This window comes from Barbus barbus, assembly GCF_936440315.1.
Source record: "Barbus barbus genome assembly, chromosome: 24".
In the NCBI taxonomy this organism is placed as follows: Eukaryota; Metazoa; Chordata; class Actinopteri; order Cypriniformes; family Cyprinidae; genus Barbus; species Barbus barbus.
The window spans coordinates 5,461,847-5,485,594 of record NC_136752.1 but is presented as its reverse complement, the minus strand read 5'-3'; the positions used below and the strand labels follow the sequence as shown (position 1 = coordinate 5,485,594).

At 38.4% G+C, this 23,748-nt stretch overlaps 1 protein-coding gene across 4 annotated transcripts in view; it reads right to left on the bottom strand.

The window, feature by feature from the left end:
* LOC306843388 (pumilio homolog 2-like) overlaps positions 1–23,748 on the bottom strand; it is a 75,992-nt gene that overhangs the window by 27,177 nt on the left and 25,067 nt on the right. For all 4 annotated transcript variants that reach the window (XM_079374853.1, XM_079374855.1, XM_079374854.1 and 1 more), the window contains exons 5-12: positions 21,947–22,134; positions 15,108–15,280; positions 13,592–13,886; positions 5,022–5,115; positions 4,714–4,818; positions 4,471–4,613; positions 1,096–1,207; positions 141–281 (exon numbers count right to left, since the gene is read on the bottom strand). In XM_079374853.1, coding sequence (XP_079230979.1) covers positions 141–281; positions 1,096–1,207; positions 4,471–4,613; positions 4,714–4,818; positions 5,022–5,115; positions 13,592–13,886; positions 15,108–15,280; positions 21,947–22,134 — 1,251 coding nt within the window. The remainder of the gene's footprint in view (positions 1–140; positions 282–1,095; positions 1,208–4,470; positions 4,614–4,713; positions 4,819–5,021; positions 5,116–13,591; positions 13,887–15,107; positions 15,281–21,946; positions 22,135–23,748) is intronic.

Below are 23,748 nucleotides of genomic sequence, written 5' to 3'. Positions count from 1 at the left end.
GTCAAAGAAGGAAAGAATGGAATAAAATGAAAACGTAAATCAGAATGGTCAACAGAATAAAAAAAAACAAATACATTATTAAATACAAAGTCCCGAAAAGGTTTTCAGTTCAAATAGAACGCAAAAACAAGCATATTCACCAGCTTGTGCAGCTGCTGGGTTGATGAGGAGAGGGGTTTGGACCAGTCGGAGAGGTCCACCCAGGCCAGTGCGAGCTCCAGGACCCATAACCAGTGCTCCAGTCTGATCATAGTAAGCAGCCGGTGCTAGAACTTGGTAACCTGATCAAAATATAACAAACAGGGGTCTGAATCAGTGTCTTTACAAGCTTAAAGACAAAAAATAAATAAAAGGTTTTACTTCAGGGTTCTGTCTACTTTTTACCAAGTAAATTATTTTAATTAATTACTTTTAGTTGTTGATTACTAGATTGGGGGGAGGTTAAAAAAAATGTACTGTAAAAAATAAATTGTAAACTTAATTGTGAAATCTACCAGCAAAAAAGATTAAATTCACTAAAGACATTAACAAGACATTTAAAGGTGCCCTATTTTGAGCCATGAAGAAACAAGTCTATTTTTGGTTTTTCTGTCACAGCTACAGATCTGATTTTGCTCAAATCTTGTCGCACTCGCTAATTAAGGATGGACGTGACAGACTTAAGAACTGCCAAAATGAGCACAAAAGCACAGTGTTCATGCATTTCAGTGATAAAAAAAAGATTTATAAAATCAAACAAAGACAGTTCTGCCTCCATTTTCTAATTTTATTTGTTGTGTAAATGTAGGCAGACCCCAGAGAATGTGTCATATTAGTTCTTTAGTATGAAAAGCAGCTCAATGCCAAGTCCATGAGTGTCCACCTTCAATAATCCCAAACTAGTTAGAAATTGCATGTGAATCAGAATGACCATGAACTTTTCTGGGAGATCACTGGAACTGTTAATGGCCAAAAACACACATTTCCTCAGATTCGCATTCCACATAAAGCACACAGATGAATGGAAATTAAGCACAGCCTATGTTATGAGGAACAACTAACCCAAGACTACCTGCACAAGTTAAAACAGGAAGAAAAGAACAAAGCATAACTCACCTGGCATGCCTGTGAAGGCCAGCGCTGGGTTTGCAGCAGCAAGGGACTCCTGCTGACTTTGTTGGCTCTGGCCAGGGGTCAAAGGTCGCTGATTGGTCCCTGCACGAATCACCTGGATTGGGTGAGGGAAGAGTTACAATACAAACCACTAGCCTCTAAAGCTACTAGTTTCTTTAATTCACTATTAATTTTCAGTAATGTCAGCCTGAGTTGAAATGCATTTTAATGTGCAGGAGATTAGTGGAACATTTCAGAGTAGATGGTGAGCAAGAAAACAAATGAATGGATTTAAATGAATGAGCACTACACTTTTGGGCACGAGGAGTGTCTCACTGCAGATTGAACAAAGTAAAAACGTTGCTCTTTTAAACTATTAATTGGGTGAAGACTTAAGCAAAGTTGCCTTATACAAATTCCGGATCACATGTAAACAATGCTAAGGTCATGGCACTCAATATCTGAGGAGCTCTTTGGTCTTGTGACTGAAAGCTTGTTAAAGGAATGTTGCTGTGTCAATAGTAGTTTAGCTACATCAACAGCATTAGTGTAAATGTTGATTGCAAGAGAAAATAACTGACTTGTTCAGTTTTTTTTTAATCGTGGTTACAGTAAATCAAATCATGACTACAGTAACAGTTTTTGCATTTAAAAATTTCTCAGTACAAGCTCATTTACTATTTGAACTGTAAAGCTGTTTAATGGCATTTTCAGACCTACACATTGCTTACTTTGTTTCAAAACATTGTAGCATTTTTTTCTTGGTTAAATTCACTTTCACAAGGCAACATAACTAAATGTGTTTATGCATGTCTTACGATTAAAACTGCCCTCTCATTGGTTAGTTTACACACTTGTTTATATTCCACTCATGGCACCCATCAAGATGGATTGACAAGATTGCAGGCTTATTGTGACTTTATCTGCAGCTGTCATTACACACACTTTTACATATGCATATAAGCCTGCATTCCTCTAAGGTTTACATTCATGTAAGAGTTCATGCCTAAATGAACTAAAGGAGAAAACGCTCCAAGTTAGAAACAAATGTTCTAACCGAGCAAGGTGTGAAAATTGGGCCGGGCCAAAGATGACTTAAAGGGATAGTTAACCTAAAAATGAAAATTCTGTAATTACTCATCCTCATGTTATTCCAAACCAGTAAGACCTTCGTTCATATTCAGAATACAAATTAAGATATTTTTAATGAAATCCGAGAGATCTCTGACCCTCCAAAGACAGCAAGGGTCCTACCATGATCAAGGCACAGAAATTTAGTAAGGACATCGGTATAGTTCATGTGACATCAGTGGTTCAACCATAATTTTACGAAGCTATAAGGATACTTTTTGTGCCCAAATTCTTCTCATCCCGTCTGCTGTGGCGTGCCACCACTGTGGAGAGTATCAACACTTTGCATGTGCTTTCCCCTACATGTAAACTATGCATGCGCACACTGTTCTCTGCTCGTAAACAAGGCACAGCACATGCGTGCTCAACATAAAGAGCAGCTCCCACACGCGTTGCTTACATGCAGAGGAAAGCATGCACATGCATTGCAATACTCTTCACAATGTACCCCACTGCAGAAGGGATAAGGAGGAGAACAATTGTTGAATGTTGTTATTTTTCTTTGCGCACAAAGTATTCTCAGAGCTTTGTGAAATTACAATTACAGAGAACCACTCATGTCATATGGACTAGTTTAATGATCCCCTTACTACATTTCTGTGCCTTGACTGTGGTACAACCCTTGCTGTCTATGGAGGGTCAGAGAGCTCTCAGATTTCATCAAAAATATCGGTAACACTTCATAATATCTGCATGCTATGAATCATTAGTTAAGCATTAGTAAATAATTAGTTCATCCTTTAATAAAGCATTGTCCCAACATTAATAGTCATTAGTAAGCAGTTTATAAATACAGCTATAAATGCCTTGTTCTTTATTTATTAAGCATATCTATTATAAAGATTTAAAGGCTCAGTTATCTTCCTAACAGAAAGAAATACACAAACAACACAGAGGGATACAAAACAGAAATATTTTTTCAAGATGCAAAAAATGAAACTGTACTCTTGAAATTTAATTTAATTTTTTATTTTTTCAATGAAATTGCAGAGGTTTATTTTCCATTTTATCATCAAATGTACAGTTTCATTTTTTGCATCTTGAAAAAATATTTGTGTGTTCTGTATCCCTCTGTGTTGTGTTTAACTTTTCTGTTTGGGATATAAATGAGCCTTTAAATCTGCTTTGTAAATGCTTTACAAGGTATAAATAGTCCTCACTTTAGATGAGCTCACAAAAATAGATGACTGGCAACTGCTAAATGTTTTATAACTACCTGACTGAATCATGAATTACAGCAGGAATATGTGTTAATAAAGCATTTATTAACACACTGAGAAATTATTATGATGTGTCTACAATCAGATTTATAAATGTACATTTAAATAGTTTATTTTTAGTTTACAACTAAATAACTGGTTTGTAAATAACGTAATAATTTAGAAATGTTAAATTGATCATTAATAAAGTATGAAAATACAATTATTAAACATTATATATAATAATAATAATAATAATAATAATTTATTACATTTATATAGCGCTTTTCTGCTTTTTTCTAAGCACTCAAAGCGCTCTACATTGTGAGGGGTGGTGTCTCCTCGTCCACCACCATATATATAAAAAGGGAAGTGGTGTGTGGCCAAGTATGGTGACCCATACTCGGAATTTGTTCTCTGCATTTAACCCATCCAAGTGTACACACAGTAGTGAACATACACCCGGGGCAGTGGGCAGCCAATGCTGCGGCGCCCGGGGAGCAGTTAGGGTTTTGGTGCCTTGCTCAAGGGTCTCACCTCAGTCGTGGTATTGAGGGTGGAGAGAGTGCTGGTTATTCACTCCCCCCACCTACAATCCCTGCCGGACCTGAGACTCGAACCTATGAACTTCGGGTTACAAGTCCAACTCTCTATCCATTAGGCCACAACCATCCTAATATGCTCAAGAACAAATTTCAATCTTTCGCATTCAAAGAAGTTTTGCACTGCGCTGCGTTCTAAAGTTCAAGTTTGGTAAACTCTGACCAACTAAATAGTATCACGTGAAACCATGAGACCAACAGAAGATCGATGTGTCACTGCATGAATTTACAGAACATACATTTAAAAACTGCAGTACCGCAGAAAAGGAGAGTAGACTGCATGTTTTTACAGTTTGGAATTATTATTATTTATTGTGTGTTGAATTTAGGTTTTTAAAAAGACGCCACAGAGTGTGACGTCATATCACAACCATTGCAGTGTCCAAAGAAATTTTGTATGTTCAAAGTCTAGTGTAAGCTTTATATGTTGAGATAGTGTCATCAACCTGTTGTCCCGGTCCTGGACCCTGACTGGATGCCTGCTGGTTGGCAGAATGACTGGCAGCAGCTGCAGCCGATTGTTGGAAGAGGTTGGCTGGATACACGCCCCACGGAACTCCATAGTACTGAGGAGGGACTACAGCTGGACCTATGGAAAAACATGAGCTTTATACTGAGGACACCATATTTAAGATCCCCGGATTGTCTATAACATGGTTGATATTTATAATGTGTATACATGCGTATACCTGCAAGTGTGGCAGCTGCTGCCAATCCTGCAGCGGTGTAAGGGTCTGCTCCAGGAGGGGCAGCATTGATGATGTAAGGGTTTGGCACAAACGCAGGTGCAAGGCCTACCGGAACAACAGGCCATACAACAGTCATTTCAAAGACTGCCTGCACAATGAAATTAAACCACTAATCCCTCAATTATTGAACTTTTACAGTGTCTTATTTTGCCCTCTTAAAACAAATTAAAAAAAATTACAGTGGAAACAAGTTATAGGAGACAGAGTGTCTCTGGATGAAAATACAAGTCTGAAAGTAATAATGTTACCAAGGTGTTGCTGTTGGGCTGCAGCAAGGGCGTACTGTTGCTGCTGTGCTGCGGTCAACTGCTGAACTGTAAGATGACTGGATCTCTGGAACAACTTAAAAAAAAAAAAAAAAAGAAAAAAAAAAAGATGATATGCTACCAATATGAACATTTTGTTTCACAGAACAAATTACGCAGATGAAATTCTTGCTTATTTTGTCCAGCAGAGTGCACTCCATTGTTTACTACTGGCAATCCAGGTCACTGTAGTGCAGTGTTGCCAAGTTCACGATAAACCCCACGGGGAACCTCACCAAAAAATGTGTATTTTACCCCCTGGAACACAATTTTTGCTGGGAGACCCCCCTAAAAATGTGAAGTCCAATATAACGTTAACCCCGTCCCTTAAAGCTGCCATTTCACTCTTGCTTATCACATCGGTCACATCAAATTTCCTAAATCAGCATAGTTTGTCAGTACAGTCACTAACGTAGCAGACTGAAAAATTAGGATCTTTCTGCAGTTCAATAGATGGCAGTGCGGTGGTTTCTTGAGTCTGTTGAATGTTGATTTAAAGGGTTACTTCACCTCAAAATGAACATTGTCATTAATCACTTACCCCCAGGTCATTCCAAACCTGTAAAAGCTTCATTTGTCTTCTGAACACAATTTAAGATATTTTGGATGAGAACCGGGAGACTTGTTGACTGCCAAGTAATTAACACTGTGAAGGCCCAGGAAAGTGTGCAAGACATCGTCAAAATATCTGCCATCAGTGGTTCAATCTGAATTTTATGAAGTGACGAGAACACTTTGTGCACAAAAAAAAAAAAAAATTATCGACTTTATTCAACTTTTTCTTCTCCATGATACTTCCTGCAAGCGTGTTAATGAGTTCACGAGCAGCGCCTTCCGGGTTCTCTGTCTGCATATTATTCATATTTATATAGTGTGTGTGTGTGTGTGTGTGTGTGTGTGTGTGTGTGTGTGTGTGTGTGTGTGTGTGTGTGTGTGTGTGTGTGTGTGTGTGTGTGTGTGTATATATATATATATATATATATATATATATATATATATATATATATATATATATATATATATATATATATATATATATATATACACACACCTGTTCAATTTCTCATTAAATGAAATTATCTAATCAACCAATCACATGGCAGTTGCTTCAATGCATTTAGGTGTGTGGTCCTGGTCAAGACAATCTCCTGAACTCCAAACTGAATGTCAGAATGGGAAAGAAAGGTGATTTAAGCAATTTTGAGTGTGGCATGGTTGTTGGTGCCAGACGGGCGGGTCTGAGTATTTCACAATCTGCTCAGTTACTGGGATTTTCACGCACAACCATTTCTAGGGTTTACAAAGAATGGTGTGAAAAGGGAAAAACATCCAGTATGCGGCAGTCCTGTGGGCGAAAATGCCTTGTTGATGCTAGAGGTCAGAGGAGAATGGGCCGACTGATTCAAGCTGATAGAAGAGCAACTTTGACTGAAATAACCACTCGTTACAACCGAGGTATGCAGCAAAGCATTTGTGAAGCCACAACACGCATCAACCTTGAGGCGGATGGGCTACAACAGCAGAAGACCCCACCGGGTACCACTCATCTCCACTACAAATAGGAAAAAGAGGCTACAATTTGCACGAGCTCACCAAAATTGGACGGTTGAAGACTGGAAAAATGTTGCCTGGTCTGATGAGTCTCGATTTCTGTTGAGACATTCAGATGGTAGAGTCAGAATTTGGCATAAACAGAATGATAACATGGATCCATCATGCCTTGTTACCACTGTGCAGGCTGGTGGTGGTGGTGTAATGGTGTGGGGGATGTTTTCTTGGCACACTTTAGGCCCCTTAGTGCCAATTGGGCATCGTTTAAATGCCACGGCCTACCTGAGCATTGTTTCTGACCATGTCCATCCCTTTATGACCACCATGTACCCATCCTCTGATGGCTACTTCCAGCAGGATAATGCACCATGTCACAAAGCTCGAATCATTTCAAATTGGTTTCTTGAACATGACAATGAGTTCACTGTACTAAAATGGCCCCCACAGTCACCAGATCTCAACCCAATAGAGCATCTTTGGGATGTGGTGGAACGGGAGCTTCGTGCCCTGGATGTGCATCCCACAAATCTCCATCAACTGCAAGATGCTATCCCATCAATATGGGCCAACATTTCTAAAGAATGCTTTCAGCACCTTGTTGAATCAATGCCACATAGAATTAAGGCAGTTCTGAAGGCGAAAGGGGGTCAAACACAGTATTAGTATGGTGTTCCTAATAATCCTTTAGGTGAGTGTATATTATATATATATATATATATATATATATATATATATATATATATATATATATATATATATATATATATATATATATATATATATATATATACACACACACATACATATATATACACACACATACATACACACACACAGGTCCTTCTCAAACAATTAGCATATTGTGATAAAGTTCATTATTTTCTGTAATGTACTGATAAACATTAGACTTTCATATATTTTAGATTCATTACAACACAACTGAAGTAGTTCAAGCCTTTTATTGTTTTAATATTGATGATTTTGGCATACAGCTCATGAAAACCCAAAATTCCTATCTCAAAAAATTAGCATATTTCATCCGACCAATAAAAGAATGGCCATTATGTTCATTTATGCACTCAATACTTGGTCGGGAATCCTTTTGCAGAAATGACTGCTTCAATGCGGCGTGGCATTGGAGGCAATCAGCCTGTGGCACTGCTGAGGTGTTATGGAGGCCCAGGATGCTTCGATAGCGGCCTTAAGCTCATCCAGAGTGTTGGGTCTTGCGTCTCTCAACTTTCTCTTCACAATATCCCACAGATTCTCTATGGGGTTCAGGTCAGGAGAGTTGGCAGGCCAATTGAGCACAGTAATACCATGGTCAGTAAACCATTTACCAGTGGTTTTGGCACTGTGAGCAGGTGCCAGGTCATGCTGAAAAATGAAATCTTCATCTCCATAAAGCTTTTCAGCAGATGGAAGCATGAAGTGCTCCAAAATCTCCTGATAGCTAGCTGCATTGACCCTGCCCTTGATAAAACACAGTGGACCAACACCAGCAGCTGACATGGCACCCCAGACCATCACTGACTGTGGGTACTTGACACTGGACTTCAGGCATTTTGGCATTTCCCTCTCCCCAGTCTTCCTCCAGACTCTGGCACCTTGATTTCCGAATGACATGCAAAATTTGCTTTCATCCGAAAAAAGTACTTTGGACTACTGAGCAACAGTCCAGTGCTGCTTCTCTGTAGCCCAGGTCAGGCGCTTCTGCCGCTGTTTCTGATTCAAAAGTGGCTTGACCTGGGGAATGCGGCACCTGTAGCCCATTTCCTGCACACGCCTGTACACGGTGGCTCTGGATGTTTCTACTCCAGACTCAGTCCACTGCTTCCGCAGGTCCCCCAAGGTCTGGAATCGGTCCTTCTCCACAATCTTCCTCAGGGTTCGGTCACCTCTTCTCGTTGTGCTGCGTTTTCTGCCACACTTTTTCCTTCCCACAGACTTCCCACTGAGGTGCCTTGATACAGCACTCTGGGAACAGCCTATTCGTTCAGAAATTTCTTTCTGTGTCTTACCTTCTTGCTTGAGGGTGTCAATGATGGCCTTCTGGACAGCAGTCAGGTCGGCAGTCTTACCCATGATTGCGGTTTTGAGTAATGAACCAGGCTGGGAGTTTTTAAAAGCCTCAGGAATCTTTTGCAGGTGTTTAGAGTTAATTAGTTGATTCAGATGATTAGGTTAATAGCTCGTTTAGAGAACCTTTTCATGATATGCTAATTTTTTGAGATAGGAATTTTGGGTTTTCATGAGCTGTATGCCAAAATCATCAATATTAAAACAATAAAAGGCTTGAACTACTTCAGTTGTGTCGTAATGAATCTGAAAAAAGATTGTGGAATACTTCAAAGGCTTTGCAAATCTCATCATCTACAGTGCATATCATCATCAAAAGATTAAGAGAAACTGGAGAAATCTCTGGGCGTAAGGGACAAGGCTGAAGACCTTTGTTGGATGCCCGTGGTCTTTGGGCCCTCAGAGGACACTGCATCACTCAACGGCATGATTCTGTCATTGACATTACTAAATGGGCCCAGGGATACTTCCAGAAACCACTGTCGGTAAACAATCTGCCGTGCCATCTGCAGATGCCAACTAAAGTGGGTTGAATTTTATTTACAGTAACAGAGCTCGACATTAATGCTTGTGGGACAAGTGGATTTTTTTGAAGGGGCAAATGAATGAAGAGAATTTATCTTGCCCGACTGGACAACTAATCTGATTAAAACATCTAATTAGGGAAGAACCGAAATTTCGGCGAGAATGTTTCTGATTTTATTACATTCGGTGTGAAGAGTATGGATAATCAACAACAACAAGGATAAGTTGAGGCTTATGCAGCCTGTCTGTATGTGAAAATCTCGTGAAAAAAAAAAAACAAAAACAAAAAAAACAAAGAAACAACTGCACACAGAGGAAACATAAAAATGTAACTTAGTTTTTATATTTATAATGTACAGCCTAGTTAAGCAACATGACACGACCAGGAGAGTGATGTTTTTCTCTGAAAACCATGATTGCAAATTTGACTTTTTATACAAGAGTTAAAATGAGTAGTTAATATAAGTTCATTTTAGTTCAATATTTAAATTTTAATTTATTGAAAGGATATATTGCCAACATTGACCGTTTTTGCTTGATTTGGTTAATGAAAATAGTTCCAAACAAAGATCACAGCAGAACAGTCGTGTAGAGCACTGCACGGGCCTCAAATTTAGGCCCTAGCCCGGCCCTGGCCCAATATGCTCAGGCCCTAGCCCGGCCCGTGTCCGACAAATTATCAGAATTACCGGCCCGAGTCCGACCCGAGCCCGTCGTTTTTTTCCCCCTTCTCCCAAAACGGCTCATGTTTCAGCTATTAAAATAGTTCAGTTTTGTATGTAATGGCAAAGTGATTATATTTCGTTTGTTTGCTTTTTTTTTTTTTTAAGGTAATTTAGAAAACCATTTGAAGCAGACCAGCAGGCTGATATAGCATGTTTGATCAATTTAGCCTTCTCAAAACATCACGACTTGCCTAAAATAACATCTATAGATATACTAAAACAGTTCAAGCATATAACAATGTTTAAACGTTGAACCAAGATAAATGTGCACTGTATCCAACAGTTTGTGCGGAGAGTGGAAGCTAAAGCGCAGGACATGGAGGCACCAGCGCAATCAATTGCATTTTTTTCAATGGAAACAACTTGAAATAGGCCTACACCGTAATTTTTGCTCATAAAGGTAAGAGTAATACATCATTCGGAACTGTAAAGGGTCTACTTTTGTGTGCACTCAAAATCCTCAAAAAAGAAAACGATGCGCTTTTTGTGCCGTCTCGTCTTGAACAGGAGCGCTTGAATTCACAAAAATGAACTGAAAGTCAGCGAATACATGCCTCACAGACATGATAAATATATCTATAGAAAGCTTTGAATTACTACTACACGAAATAAATCAAATCGAAAACAAAAACTTTCATAATAATCATAATCCGTGAAGATGCACTTCTCTCTAAAGGCACTTCTAATGAGGAGACAGCGAGTCAGGATCATCATCTTCATCTTTGCGACACTAGTTTATTAGTAAATCATTCAAATATCGCCTTACATTTCCCCCGGACACATTCATGGTAATTACTTTTGCCGGGGCTTTACGGAAAGCTTTGTTTTGTATTTGAATGCAGAAGTCTTCATCTGCGCTGACCGCATGCTCGCTGCTGCCAGACACTGAACACCATCGAGCCGCTCTTGACAGTCGTGGTAGCACGGATTCGCATTGTTTCCACCAGGGCGGCAATTTTTTTTCATCACTAATTGATGGATGTCTAAAATATAAAAATAAGGAGAAGCCTAAAACAGGCCCGAGGCCCGGCCCGCGTCTGAACTATGACGTGAAAATTGGCCCAAAGCCCAGCCCTAGGGACGTAAAAAAGTCAGGGCCCGGGCTGAAATGCAGGGCTCTACAGTCGTGCATCTCTGAGTAGCACACAGCGGTGTTTCGTTACTGAATGATTGGCGTTTTTGAATTTTGAACCATTTGAGTCAATGATTCAGTGGTCCATTCACAAAGACAGGCATTTACTTCATTCTTGAATGAATCAGCCGTCTGAACGAATCGTTTAAAGGCATGCTTCAATGACTCATTAAGACAGTCACTTGCTGCCACCTACTGGCAGTTTACTAGCTTATCTTTACATTATTTTCCAACATTTCATATTTGTATATTAAAAAAAACAACAAGCTCACAATATTATTTATGCTGTTTAAATGCATTCGTGCTACATTTCAGCTACATTGAACTGTCTGTGTAAATGCATCTGAATGTCACTTCTTCTGCAGTGGAAAGATCGGTTTTGTAGATACTAATTTGATTTGATTGGTAACAGCCCTATATTGTCTTATTATATTAAGTGAAATTATTAATAAAATGTAAGAATTTGATATGAAAGACAATGCATGCATTTAATATGGTTAGGGAAAGCATTAAGTCATATAAAATGTAATTTCGCATCAACAAAATTGTTACCAGTGAAAATGCTGAGTGGCTAGTAAATTTGGAAATCCACTAGCCACAGTGGCATAAAAAAAAAGTTAAATTTCTTGAGCACCAATAATTCAATTTCTGATGGATTGTGGGGCACTGAAGACTGGAGAAAAAGATGCTGAAAATTCATCTATGCCATCGCAGGAATTAATTACATTTAAAACATTTTTTTTTTCATTACGTTACATCTGAAAACAAAGAAGTTGTCCCGGCTAATAGGCTATAATATGCAGGTGGCAGATCGTTTATAGCCTTTTCTCAAAGCAGCTGGAATAATTAAATTTATCATTTAGGTGGCAGATTGTAATCCAGAAAGAATTGTGTTTACGAAACGCTTGTGACTGAAATTAAATTATATTCCAGTTTTAAATGTGCATCTGATTACAGATAGCCTGGGATTACACAGGATTTGTATTTTAAAGAGAACCAGTTCGAAGGAAGAATAATTAGCTTTTTGGGTTAAAAATTTCTTAATCTGAAATTCAAATGGTTTGACAATTAGAGATTAGACTGTACAGATATTGAAATGTACACGCTAATACCTACTTTATACACAGTCACGCAATGCTGATGTTGTTCACATCAACAATTTGAGAACAAAGTATAACAATAATTTGCACGGTTTGATGTGATATGACCTAATTAATCGATCGTTAAATTTAATCACCATTGGCAGTGCAATTTATGCAATGCTTTTTCCTCAGTTGGTCAGAACAAACGTTACTTTGTACTTCCTTGTACGTTACTTGTTCAGATGACAATATCTGGTGAAAATTCTTATTTGGGTCATATATTCCAAGACGTAGGCTAGAATCTGTGATTCCGAAATACGGGATCCACACCGGTGCGGTGCGGGTGCAAAACCCAAGCAAGGAAGATAATTCTGCAAATAACTGCAATTGCAGATTTTCAAATAGAGATGGCGACAAAGAGGCAAAAAGTATGGACTGCAGGTTTAAATAGATTTAAAATGGAAAAAAATATTTTTTATAACAGAAAACAAAAAGAACTATATTGTGAATATTAATGTAGTAATTATTAAAAGAACTGGAGAAAAAGATGCATTGAAATTTTATAATTGAATCATTACCCTCTGAATTGTGATAGAATCGAATAGTAAGGCAAGTAAAGATTCACACCTCTAATTACTATTGTAGTGAACAGCAGGCAGAGAAAATGGTCAAATTTTTACTTCAGTGTGATTGTGTTTCTGTGAACAACATAAACAGATGCCTTTTGGCCTTGCTTTTCTGCACTTTTACTTCACATGTCTCCGTCATTTTCAATCTCTCTCATGCTGCACAACTGGAGCTGCTTTTAGCAGGTTTGCCATCAGTGCTGGCTTTTGGCAGAGATGAGGACTGTGTCCACAAAAACTGCACATCATCTCTGTTTATTACGTCAACATAAACAATGTGGCCACAAAACATTCAGGAAAAAAGGCATTACGGGGAAATTTTTAAGTCACAACATTTGGCGACCTTAGCAAAAACTTCACTCGCAAATTAATATTTTTGGTTGAAAATGCAACCGTTTTAGTCACAGCCTGGAGCCCTGAAAATGAAATAATACTGTACAAAAATGTTGTATAAATTGGCACAATGTAGCTGGCAAATAGGGGCAATAACTACTCTGTTATAGTGGCAAAAAGATGCCCAGGTTGCAACCTGGTCCTTGGTTTCACTTCTTTCCCTCATTACAATTCAATCACTTCAATAATTAAAAAAGTTCTACCCACACATTATTTCAGCTGGACACCTGTTTCAGGTGACATGTCACAGTAAAGAAGTCAAATGCAATGCAAATGACGTTTCATGTTGTCAAGACACTGACCCTTCATACTGCAAAAGCGAAAGCAAACAAAAAGTAAAAGTAATTGTAAACAAAAAACAAAAGTGTAAATATAATTAACTGCAGGTGAGCTTTTGTACCTGCTGTTGGGAGTTGTACTCAAACAAGCCGACTGGAGTACCAGATGAGTCCACCTGGATCTGGTTCCCAGCATAGTCAAATTGGAGCGACTCCATGCCTGCCTGATGCTCCATGCCACCCATGCTCTGGGCTTCCTGGCTGTGGAAGTCCTCGGTGGGAGGTTTGTTTGTGACAGGGTTGGGTGGCTGCAGAGTATGCGGGTGGTGCTGTGCCATCATTTCCAACCCGGCCTGACTGGGGCCCAACCGTTCTACTGCCTCTGTGGGGGAAGCCTGGCGACTGCCTGGGGTAGGGCTGTAGGAAATAAGTTTTTAATCAAAACATGGATACTTCACTATCATAAAACAAAAAGAAAGCAGTAACATTCTTACAGTTTCACTAATTGCTATTCTATTAAAGGCCAAAAAGGTTTTTGCTTTATTTCGTTTTAGCTGGATCCATACAGGTCTAGTGTCAGCCAACAAAAAAGCCTATAAAGGTCCAGGGCATACATTTATTATGTACTTAATAGCAAGTAAGGTAACTGGTTTGTCATTTTACATATGTCAAAATTGCTCTTCAATTTGAATTTTAAACCATTCTAAACCAATAACTGTCTTTCTCTCCCAATTTTAACAACCCTTTGTGCACACACTAGCAATAGAATTGCAATTGGCTTGTGTGTGTGTGTGTATACACTGATATACAGGTGCTGGTCATAAAATTAGAATATCATGAAAAAGTTGATTTCAGTAATACCATTCAAAAAGTGAAACTTGTATATTAGATTCATTCATTACACACAGACTGATATATTTCAAATGTTTATTTCCTTTAATTTTGACGATTATAATTGACAACTAATGAAAGTCCCAAATTCTGAATCTCAGAAAATTAGAATATTGTGAAAATGTTCAATATCGAAGACCCCTGGTGCCACACTCTAATCAGCTAATTAACTCAAAACACCTGCAAAAGCCTTTAAATGGTCTCTCAGTCTAGTTCTGTAGGCTACACAATCATGAGAAAGACTGCTGACTTGACAGTTGTCCAAAAGACGACCATTGACACCTTGCACAAGGAGGGCAAGACACAAAAGGTCATTGCTAAAGAGGCTGGCTGTTCACAGAGCTCTGTGTCCAAGCATATTAATAGAGGTGCGAAGGGAAGGACAAAATGTGGTAGAAAAAAAGTGTACAAGCAATAGGGATAACCGCACCCTGGACAGAATTATGAAAAAAAAACCCATTCAAAAATGTGGGGGAGATTCACAAAGAGTGGACTGCAGCTGGAGTAACGAAATATTGGTGTTAAACGTACACTTAGTCTCTAACTCAAACACTGGCAAGTGAAATCTAACAACTTATTAGCCAATGGCTAACGATAGACATTATTTGATTGCCTAGCATGGAAATTTAGTTGCATATGCAAGTGATTTACTCGCATTGTAGAGGGCTGTTTAAATACTTTTTAACAGAAAGTAAATTTTTTTTGTTAATAATGTTACAAGTTTAATGAGCAAAAGAACCATCATACTTGAAGTCTTTACAGTCGCGATCCATCCCATTCAACAATCCTCTGGAATTTGCTTTTGAAGCATCCCCTTCATCTCCGACTATCATCTCAGGACTTTTGTCTTCTTCAAATGGAGAAACCTTTTCTTTTGAATCACCTTTCTCCCTGCCATCTGGATCTGCATCTGCTCCACCCTGGAATCACCAAAAATCCAATTAAACAAAGCCATCCCCAAGGCCAAATTACTTCAGGTTGTGAATGAATTATCTTAATCTAGTCTAATACCCCCCTCTACAAAAAGTTACTCAGTAAATATTCATCCATGGCATTTAATGTTTTACCTTTCATCACTATTGTGTGAGGAAGTTTCTAAAATTCAGTTGATCTGACACAGAATGAGCTATTTTCAATCATTTCTACTCGACTGCTCTTTTTTCATAATTTTGACAATAGAACTGTTAAATGATTGATCTTTAGAGGAGTCCCTAGACATAAAATTTGACTCCTATGTTGACACATAAAATCGAGAATTTGATAGGTCATTTTTATAAATTGTAGTTTGATGACTATTTTTCAGTTGTTTGAAATATTAAGGCAATTATCAATGTTTGATAAAATGGTTAAGACTATACTTTTTTACATGATGTGTTATATTTAAATCACCTCTTTGCAGATTTTGACCCATACAAAAAAAAAAAAAAAAAAAAAAGAATACCAGCAAGCGATATGCATCTTCAGAGCTGAGTAGTAACTGATTACATGTAATCTGGATTACGTAATCAGATTCCAAAAATTAAGTACTTGTAATTAGATTAAATTACATTTTAAAATAATCGTAATCTAAACCAGAGGTCCCCAACCACCGGGTCGCGACCCACTACCGGGCCGTGGAAGAATTCCTACCGGGTTGCGAGAACGTTCCGAATTTTCTGTTATTTTTCCCCCGAATTTTCTGTTATTTATTGTGCATAAATTATTTTTCTAATTATTCTGTATTTTCGTTGTATGCGATTGATATCGAGTAGCAATTTGACGATTTCATGTTAAATTAGTAAATAAAAGATTGCTCTGATCTGTCATATAAGCTATTAGGGCTTAAACGTATCGCAGTTGATCAAATCGGTATGCCGCGCTGTCTGAAACACGCCTCTATGCTTGTGCGCGCTTCGGGTGTGTGCCAGTACAGCGCGCACAAGCATAGAGGCGTGTTTCAGACAGCGCGGCATACCGATTTGATTCCTCTTTCATGTATCCCTGCGTTTAAGATACATATGCAAGGCGGGGTTGCAGTTACGTTGCAATACTGGAAATATTTCTGTTTTAAACCATGAAGGCGAGCCAATGGATATCACAACAACAACGTGCAAACTTTGCGCAATAGTTATGCCGGTGAATGTCTTAACTTCAGTCATACAGAAAGTGAAAGTAAAAAAACTGATGGCGTTTTCTAACGCTGCATTAACAGCGCATATTCTCAAGAGACAAGAGACGAATATACTTCAACGTGCTGATAACAGTATAAATTAATCGACCTGTTTTAAAGACCATCCACAACAACCCAAAAGCGGACCAAACAAGCGTACCGAGACCTCCTTGAAGAGGTGGTCTCGGCACGCTTTCAAACGAACCCTGGAGCGGTTCGTTTGTGGTGAGAAAGCAATCCGACCCAATGGACCAACGAACCAAGCGGTATCATAATTCATAACGGGAAATATGTTATATAAAGAGCAGCAGTCAGTGTCTTGTGTGTCTAGCAGTCAAGCGCTTTGAGTACCCGGAAAAGCGCTATATAAATGTAACAAATTATTATTTTGTGAATGCAAGTGAGAATTGAAGAACTTTGATTTTGTTAGTGAGAATATTTGTTATTGCAGTTGAAAACCAAAGAGCACCTCTTCATATTAAAATATTAAGCCGTAAAATGTAATTAATTACTCTTCTCAGCGCATTGCAAGAATGCTGTCCTGACGAAGCCTCGATTCCCTCTGGCTGTAACTGCATTATATATACTGTATCTCACTTGCATTCACAGATATACATATAATTATACATATAGTGAAAACACATACAGTGGGTATGGAAAGTATTCAGACCCCCTTACATTTTTCACTCTTTGTTATATTGCAGCCATTTGCTAAAATCATTTGTTCATTTTTTTTTCCCTCATTAATGTACACACAGCACCCCATATTGACAGAAAAACACAGAATTGTTGACATTTTTGGAGATTTATTAAAAAAGAAAAACTGAAATATCACATGGTCCTAAGTATTCAGACCCTTTGCTCAGTATTTAGTAGAAGCACCCTTTTGATCTAATACAGCCATGAGTCTTTTTAGGAAAGATGCAACAAGTTTTTCCACACCTGGATTTGGGGATCCTCTGCCATTCCTCCTTGCAGATCCTCTCCAGTTCTGTCAGGTTGGATGGTAAACGTTGGTGGACAGCCATTTTTAGGTCTCTCCGGAGATGCTCAATTGGGTTTAAGTCAGGGCTCTGGCTGGGCCATTCAAGAACAGTCACGGAGTTGTTGTGAAGCCACTCCTTCGTTATTTTAGCTGTGTGCTTAGGGTCATTGTCTTGTTGGAAGGTAAACCTTCGGCCCAGTCTGAGGTCCTGAGCACTCTGGAGAAGGTTTTCGTCCAGGATATCCCTGTACTTGGCCGCATTTATCTTTCCTTCGATTGCAACCAGTCGTCCTGTCCCTGCAGCTGAAAAACACCCCCACAGCATGATGCTGCCACCACCATGCTTCACTGTTGGGACTGTATTGGACAGGTGATGAGCAGTGCCTGGTTTTCTCCACACATACCGCTTAGAATTAAGGCCAAAAAGTTCTATCTTGGTTTCATCAGACCAGAGAATCTTATTTCTCACCATCTTGTGGTCCTTCAGGTGTTTTTTTGTGTCTTGCACTGAGGAGAGGCTTCCGTCGGGCCACTCTGCCATAAAGCCCCGACTGGTGGAGGGCTGCAGTGATGGTTGACTTTCTACAACTTTCTCCCATCTCCCGACTGCATCTCTGGAGGTCAGCCACAGTGATCTTTGGGTTCTTCTTTACCTCTCTCACCAAGGCTCTTCTCCCCCGATAGCTCAGTTTGGCCGGACGGCCAGCTCTAAGAAGGGTTCTGGTTGTCCCAAACGTCATCCATTTAAGGATTATGGATGCCACTGTGCTCTTAGGAACCTTAAGTACAGCAGAATGTTTTTTGTAACCTTGGCCATATCTGTGCCTTGCCACAATTCTGTCTCTGAGCTCTTCAGGCAGTTCCTTTGACCTCATGATTCTCATTTGCTCTGACATGCACTGTGAGCTGTAAGGTCTTATATAGACAGGTGTGTGGCTTTCCTAATCAAGTCCAGTCAGTATAATCAAACACAACTCGACTCAAATGAAGGCGTAGAACCATCTCAAGGATGATCCGAAGAAATGGACAGCACCTGAGTTAAATATATGAGTGTCACAGCAAAGGGTCTGAATACTTAGGACCATGTGATATTTTGGTTTTTCAATTTTAATAAATCTTCAAAAATTTCAACAATTCTGTGTTTTTCTGTCAATATGGGGTGCTGTGTGTACATTAATGAGGAAAAAAAAATTAACTTAAATGATTTTAGCAAATGGCTGCAATATAACAAAGAGTGGAAAATTTAAGGGGGTCTGAATACTTTCCGTACCCACTGTGTGTGTGTGTGTGTGTGTGTGTATGTATATATATATATATATATATATTATATTATATTATATAATATATTATACTAATTATATAGTGAAAATAGAATTATATATAGATAGATATATTAGAGCGGAATGACAGCTACATTCGTTTTGCTTTTGCCAGGGCAATAAGCCCGCGGAGCAAACTTGTCAATGCATCTTGATGAATGACGCAGAGGAACGTAAACAAGTGAACTCTGACCAATAAGAGGACAGCTTTACTCGCATGTGACTTGCATAAACACAGTTTGGTACGCTTTGCAATGTTGCCGTGTGAAAGCGAACCGAACCAAGAAGAAAAGGCAACAATGTAACAAATGAATCCCTGTTTCGGAACAAAGCAAACGATCTACAGGTCTGAAAGCACCCTAAAAGTACAGTACTAAAGTACTGGGACGATTTTGCGCGAACTATTTCCCAGTACCATTTAAAGGGTTGCATTCGTGCCGACAGTGGGTACTAAGAAGTGACGTAAGCCGGTCGACATTGACATTGACATGACAAATCGTCATTTGTACGCGGTGTTCAAAAATGTAAACAAAGAAGAACTTCTCGTTCCAGCTTCTCGTATACATGGATCTAATGTGAAAACGGTAAATTCATGGCATTCAGCTTTTAATGTTGTCATCTTTTCTAAAATCATTTTATTATTATTATTTTATTTTATTAATTTTTTTATTTATTTTTTTAAGTCTACCAGGGGGTGGGTTCTAAATTGGTACAGCTGCTTTTTGTTTTATACTACTGTTCCCAGGAAAATAAAATAATAATAATTAACAGTCGTTAACGAAAAAAAAGACTCTAAAGAATTAGATCAACTTGTGTAAAATGGGCATCCGATGACCCCTTTAACAAACCACAGTCTGGGTAACCTAATATAATGACATAATATAATGTTTAACGCACTTCATGTTGCTAATAACAATAAATGGAATATATTTTCTTAATCTTTGTATTATTATATCAATATGGTATAAGATCAGATCAATATGACAGAAGACGATATTGGTCAAAAGTAATCTAAAAGTAATCTGAAAGTAGTCTGATTACATTACCTAAAATAATGTGTAATGTTAAATTAAATTAATACATTTAAAATATAAAAACCAGTAACAGATTACAATTAGTAAATAATCTACCCAGCTCTGTGCATCTTTACTTTTCAAAGCCATGAAATCAAAACTGACCATATTTATTTCCTTAAAGGGAAATGACATAACATACTTTCTTCGGTGTGATTTTTATTGGCGTATCTTTATATATCATACGCAAACAATGTGTCAAATCCTAAAGGATCAATAATAATGGAAATCTGCAGATGGCTCTGTTTCTGACTGCTCTTTTCTGGGGTGTGTTTGTTTGTAAACAGTAGTCCACTGCCAAGTAACCAAGGCTGTCTCACCCACCCAGGGGTAAAAAGGATAAATGCCCATTCTGTTTTTTTTTTGTTTTTTTAATAAACAAATAATTAAAGGGTTAGTTCACCCAAAAATGAAAATTCTGTCATTAATTACTCACCCTCATGTCATTCCAAACACGTAAGACCTTCGTTCATCTTCGGAACACAAATTAAGATATTTTTTATGAAATCTGAGAGCTCTCTGACCCTCCATAGATAGCAAGGATACTACTATGATCAAGGCACAGAATCGTAGCAAGGACTAGGGCTGGGCGGTATATCGAGTTTGTATGATATATCGATATATTTTTTATAAGCGATACGGTATGAAGCAATACCGTTAATGTCGATATACAGTAGTTTGATACGAGCGCATCTGAAAAAAAATATCTAGGGAGGACAAACTGAACTGCTGTGGAGAAAGTGCATAATACAATTTGTTCTAAACATGTGACAAGTTTATATGAAGGGCTTTAAAAAACTCGTAAGATATAGTAGTTTATTGTTTCAGTTTAAAGCGGCTTGGCTCGCCCTGTCAGATGCTCTTGACAGAAAGGCTGCGTGTGCTGCTGACAGAGATGCTTCTCGTGCTGTTTAATGTGTTTGAGATGTGCTGTTTTCCTTAATGCGTAACTTATATTTCAAAAGTATATTCTCCATCTGTAAATGTAAAAAAATCATGGAAATATTTCCATTTTGCTGTCAGAGGTGCATGAGCTTTTGCTTTGCGATTCTCTGCTAAACTTCACAGACTTCATTTAGAACGTGCGCCACCACGCGCATGCACACCAAGCTGACAGAGCGCAATGAAAATAGAAGCGCAATAACTCTGACTAAAATATACATTTTGTTGAAATATATTTGTAGTTGAACAATAAATGTGACATATGTAGAATTTTAGACCTACAAGTTAAGTGTATTTGTATGATAGCACTAACTGTAATGTGTAATGGGGTAATCAAAATTGCCCTTTTTACTCAATTAGACTGTGCTTTTTTATTAATTTCATTTTTAGTTTAGTAAATCTTACTTCTGCTTTAAAAGGATTATTTTTGTTTTTAGATTGCTATGTTACAATGTTAGAATGCAATGTGATTTTAATCCTTTTTTGAACATAATATATGCCTATATGCTTACATTCACTTTATTCGTTTAATCCAAAATACCAAAATATATACCGTATACCGCAAATCAGCCAAAAAATACAGAGATATGCATTTTTGCTCATATCGCCCAGCATCGTCATTTTGGAGAGTACCCCAGAAAGTAATCAACATAATCAGCGTTGTTTACGTTCGGTAGAAAGCGCACACATGTTGAATGTAAACAAAGCTAAGGATGAGTAATTAATGACAGAATTTAAATTTTTTGTGTGAACTAACCCTTTAAACACTCCATGTATTCACTTGTGCAGTGGTGGCCAAAGTCAGTACTGGAGAGCCACAGTCCTGGAGGGTTCAGCTCCAACCCTAATCAAACACACCTGAACAAGCTAATCCAGAACTAAGGGTTACTAGAAAGCTACAGGCAGGTGAGCTGTAATCAAGGTTGGAGCAAAACTCTGCAGGACTGTGACTCTCCAGGGCCGATGTTGTCCACCTCTGCACTAGTGCTTCTTTCAAATTATTTTTATTCAATTAAATTCCACAAATTCTGTCCGGATTTTATAACACATATGCTTGAGAAAAAAAAAAACATGTTGTAATAAGATACCCAATAAGTGTAATAAGATAATTGACTCACATAGCCTCCGTTTCTGTAGCGACCATCCATCTTGTCTCCAGGGGAAGAACTGAGGACATACTCCACCATACTCACACCCAGACCACCCCCCTCTGAGCGAGGGGACAGTACCGAGCTTGCATCTCCGTTCCCATTGTAGCTCTGGCCTGGTCGCCTTTGCACCATAATAGGCTGAGAAACAGAATGATCTAGACACAGCAGATGAAAATAATATTGCTATGACAAAAACAAACCAGAAGAGAAATAAAACATTTAAACATGCATCATGAAAATCAAAGCTAATGCTACTATAATGGAGATGTATGCAATGTGGAACTTCTAGAATGATAACTACAAGTAACAATCAACAACTTTGAGGCTGATGCTGATAATTTTATATTTTTCAATTTATTTATTTTATGCCGTTTACCCTTTACATTGGAGCTGCTATCTATTTAGCTACTGTCAACTGGACAGATTAGTGTTTCCCCTGCCATTATATTTAGGGGGGGCGACCCACTCCCCCTTGAAGGTCAAGTTAATTTTATTTAATTGAATTTTCTCTATAGCACCAGATCACAACAGAAGTCATTTATAGTTAGTTACCTTTCCAATAGAACAGGTCTATACCTTTTAAATAAAGCTTTTTTTTATACCTTTTAACACAGCTTTGTGTTATTCAGCTTTTATTTACACGAGGGCATGTCATTTCTGTCTCTACATGGTCACGCGTTTACAATTTTCCTCTGCTCTGCTCTGTATCGCGCACTGCGGAGTTCCACCCCGATGTGCACACACACAGGTGAGCACACGCCCACTTATATTTGTAAATATTAAGCCGTAAAAAGACTATTTAAATATGAATTCTGCGTGTCTCTGTGTTAATGAATGGTGCAGACGTGGTAGCCTACTTGTCGCACCAGGTAGGGAGCATGTGTACTGTAGAGCACGAACGGCAGCATTGTGACTAGCTTCTGATTGATGGCCAGCTAGCACTTTTTTGCCATTATTGCCATATTGAAGTCTCCTGTGGCATAATGTGCAAAGACACGTACCTGGCTGTTTTATTTTTTTAGCCCACGAACTAAAAGGCTTGCCATTCTCCCCCATTTCGCCAAGCCAAGCCCATCTCCATTTATTTTTTACACTTTTATCGATCTCCGATACATCGAAGCCTTCCTGCATTATAAGTGTCCCCATGCTAGCTGAAATATAGTTCTACCTCAGCTGTAGCCTGACATGCAAAAACTAAACATATTAGAATAACTTTTAAAATGGATTGAACACACGGAACACTTTTTCCGTGAGCGGGAAAAGAAAACCCGGAGTGGATCCAGAGCGGAGTGATTACAGAACGCTTCGAGAGGAGAGAGGAACGTGCTTTCACTCCACGCCAGGCTTTGATCACATCCCCCTCAGCAGGCTGAATGGTGTATATCTTTCCTTAATTTAAGACCTATTCAAACTGAAATTAAGACATTTATTACACTATTTGAGAAATGTAAGCCTATTTACGGCCTTAAAATTGTGAAAAGTGAATTTAAGACATTAAGGACAGGCGGAACCCTGCAATTGACGGAAATCCGTCATAGACTTGTTGCAATTAACGGAAATCCGTCGTAGCGACGGAGAACTTTAATCCCTGTAAAACACATAATTTGGTAACAAAACATAAGGTTGGAATAAATGAAAAATTTCATAGGGCCCTAAAAATTTAATTTTTGTTAAACTTAATAAATTGATGTTAAATTGTTGACGTTTCATGATTTTAATTAATTAGACATGCTTTTTGATTAATAAAAATTAATTTAACCATTAAAAAG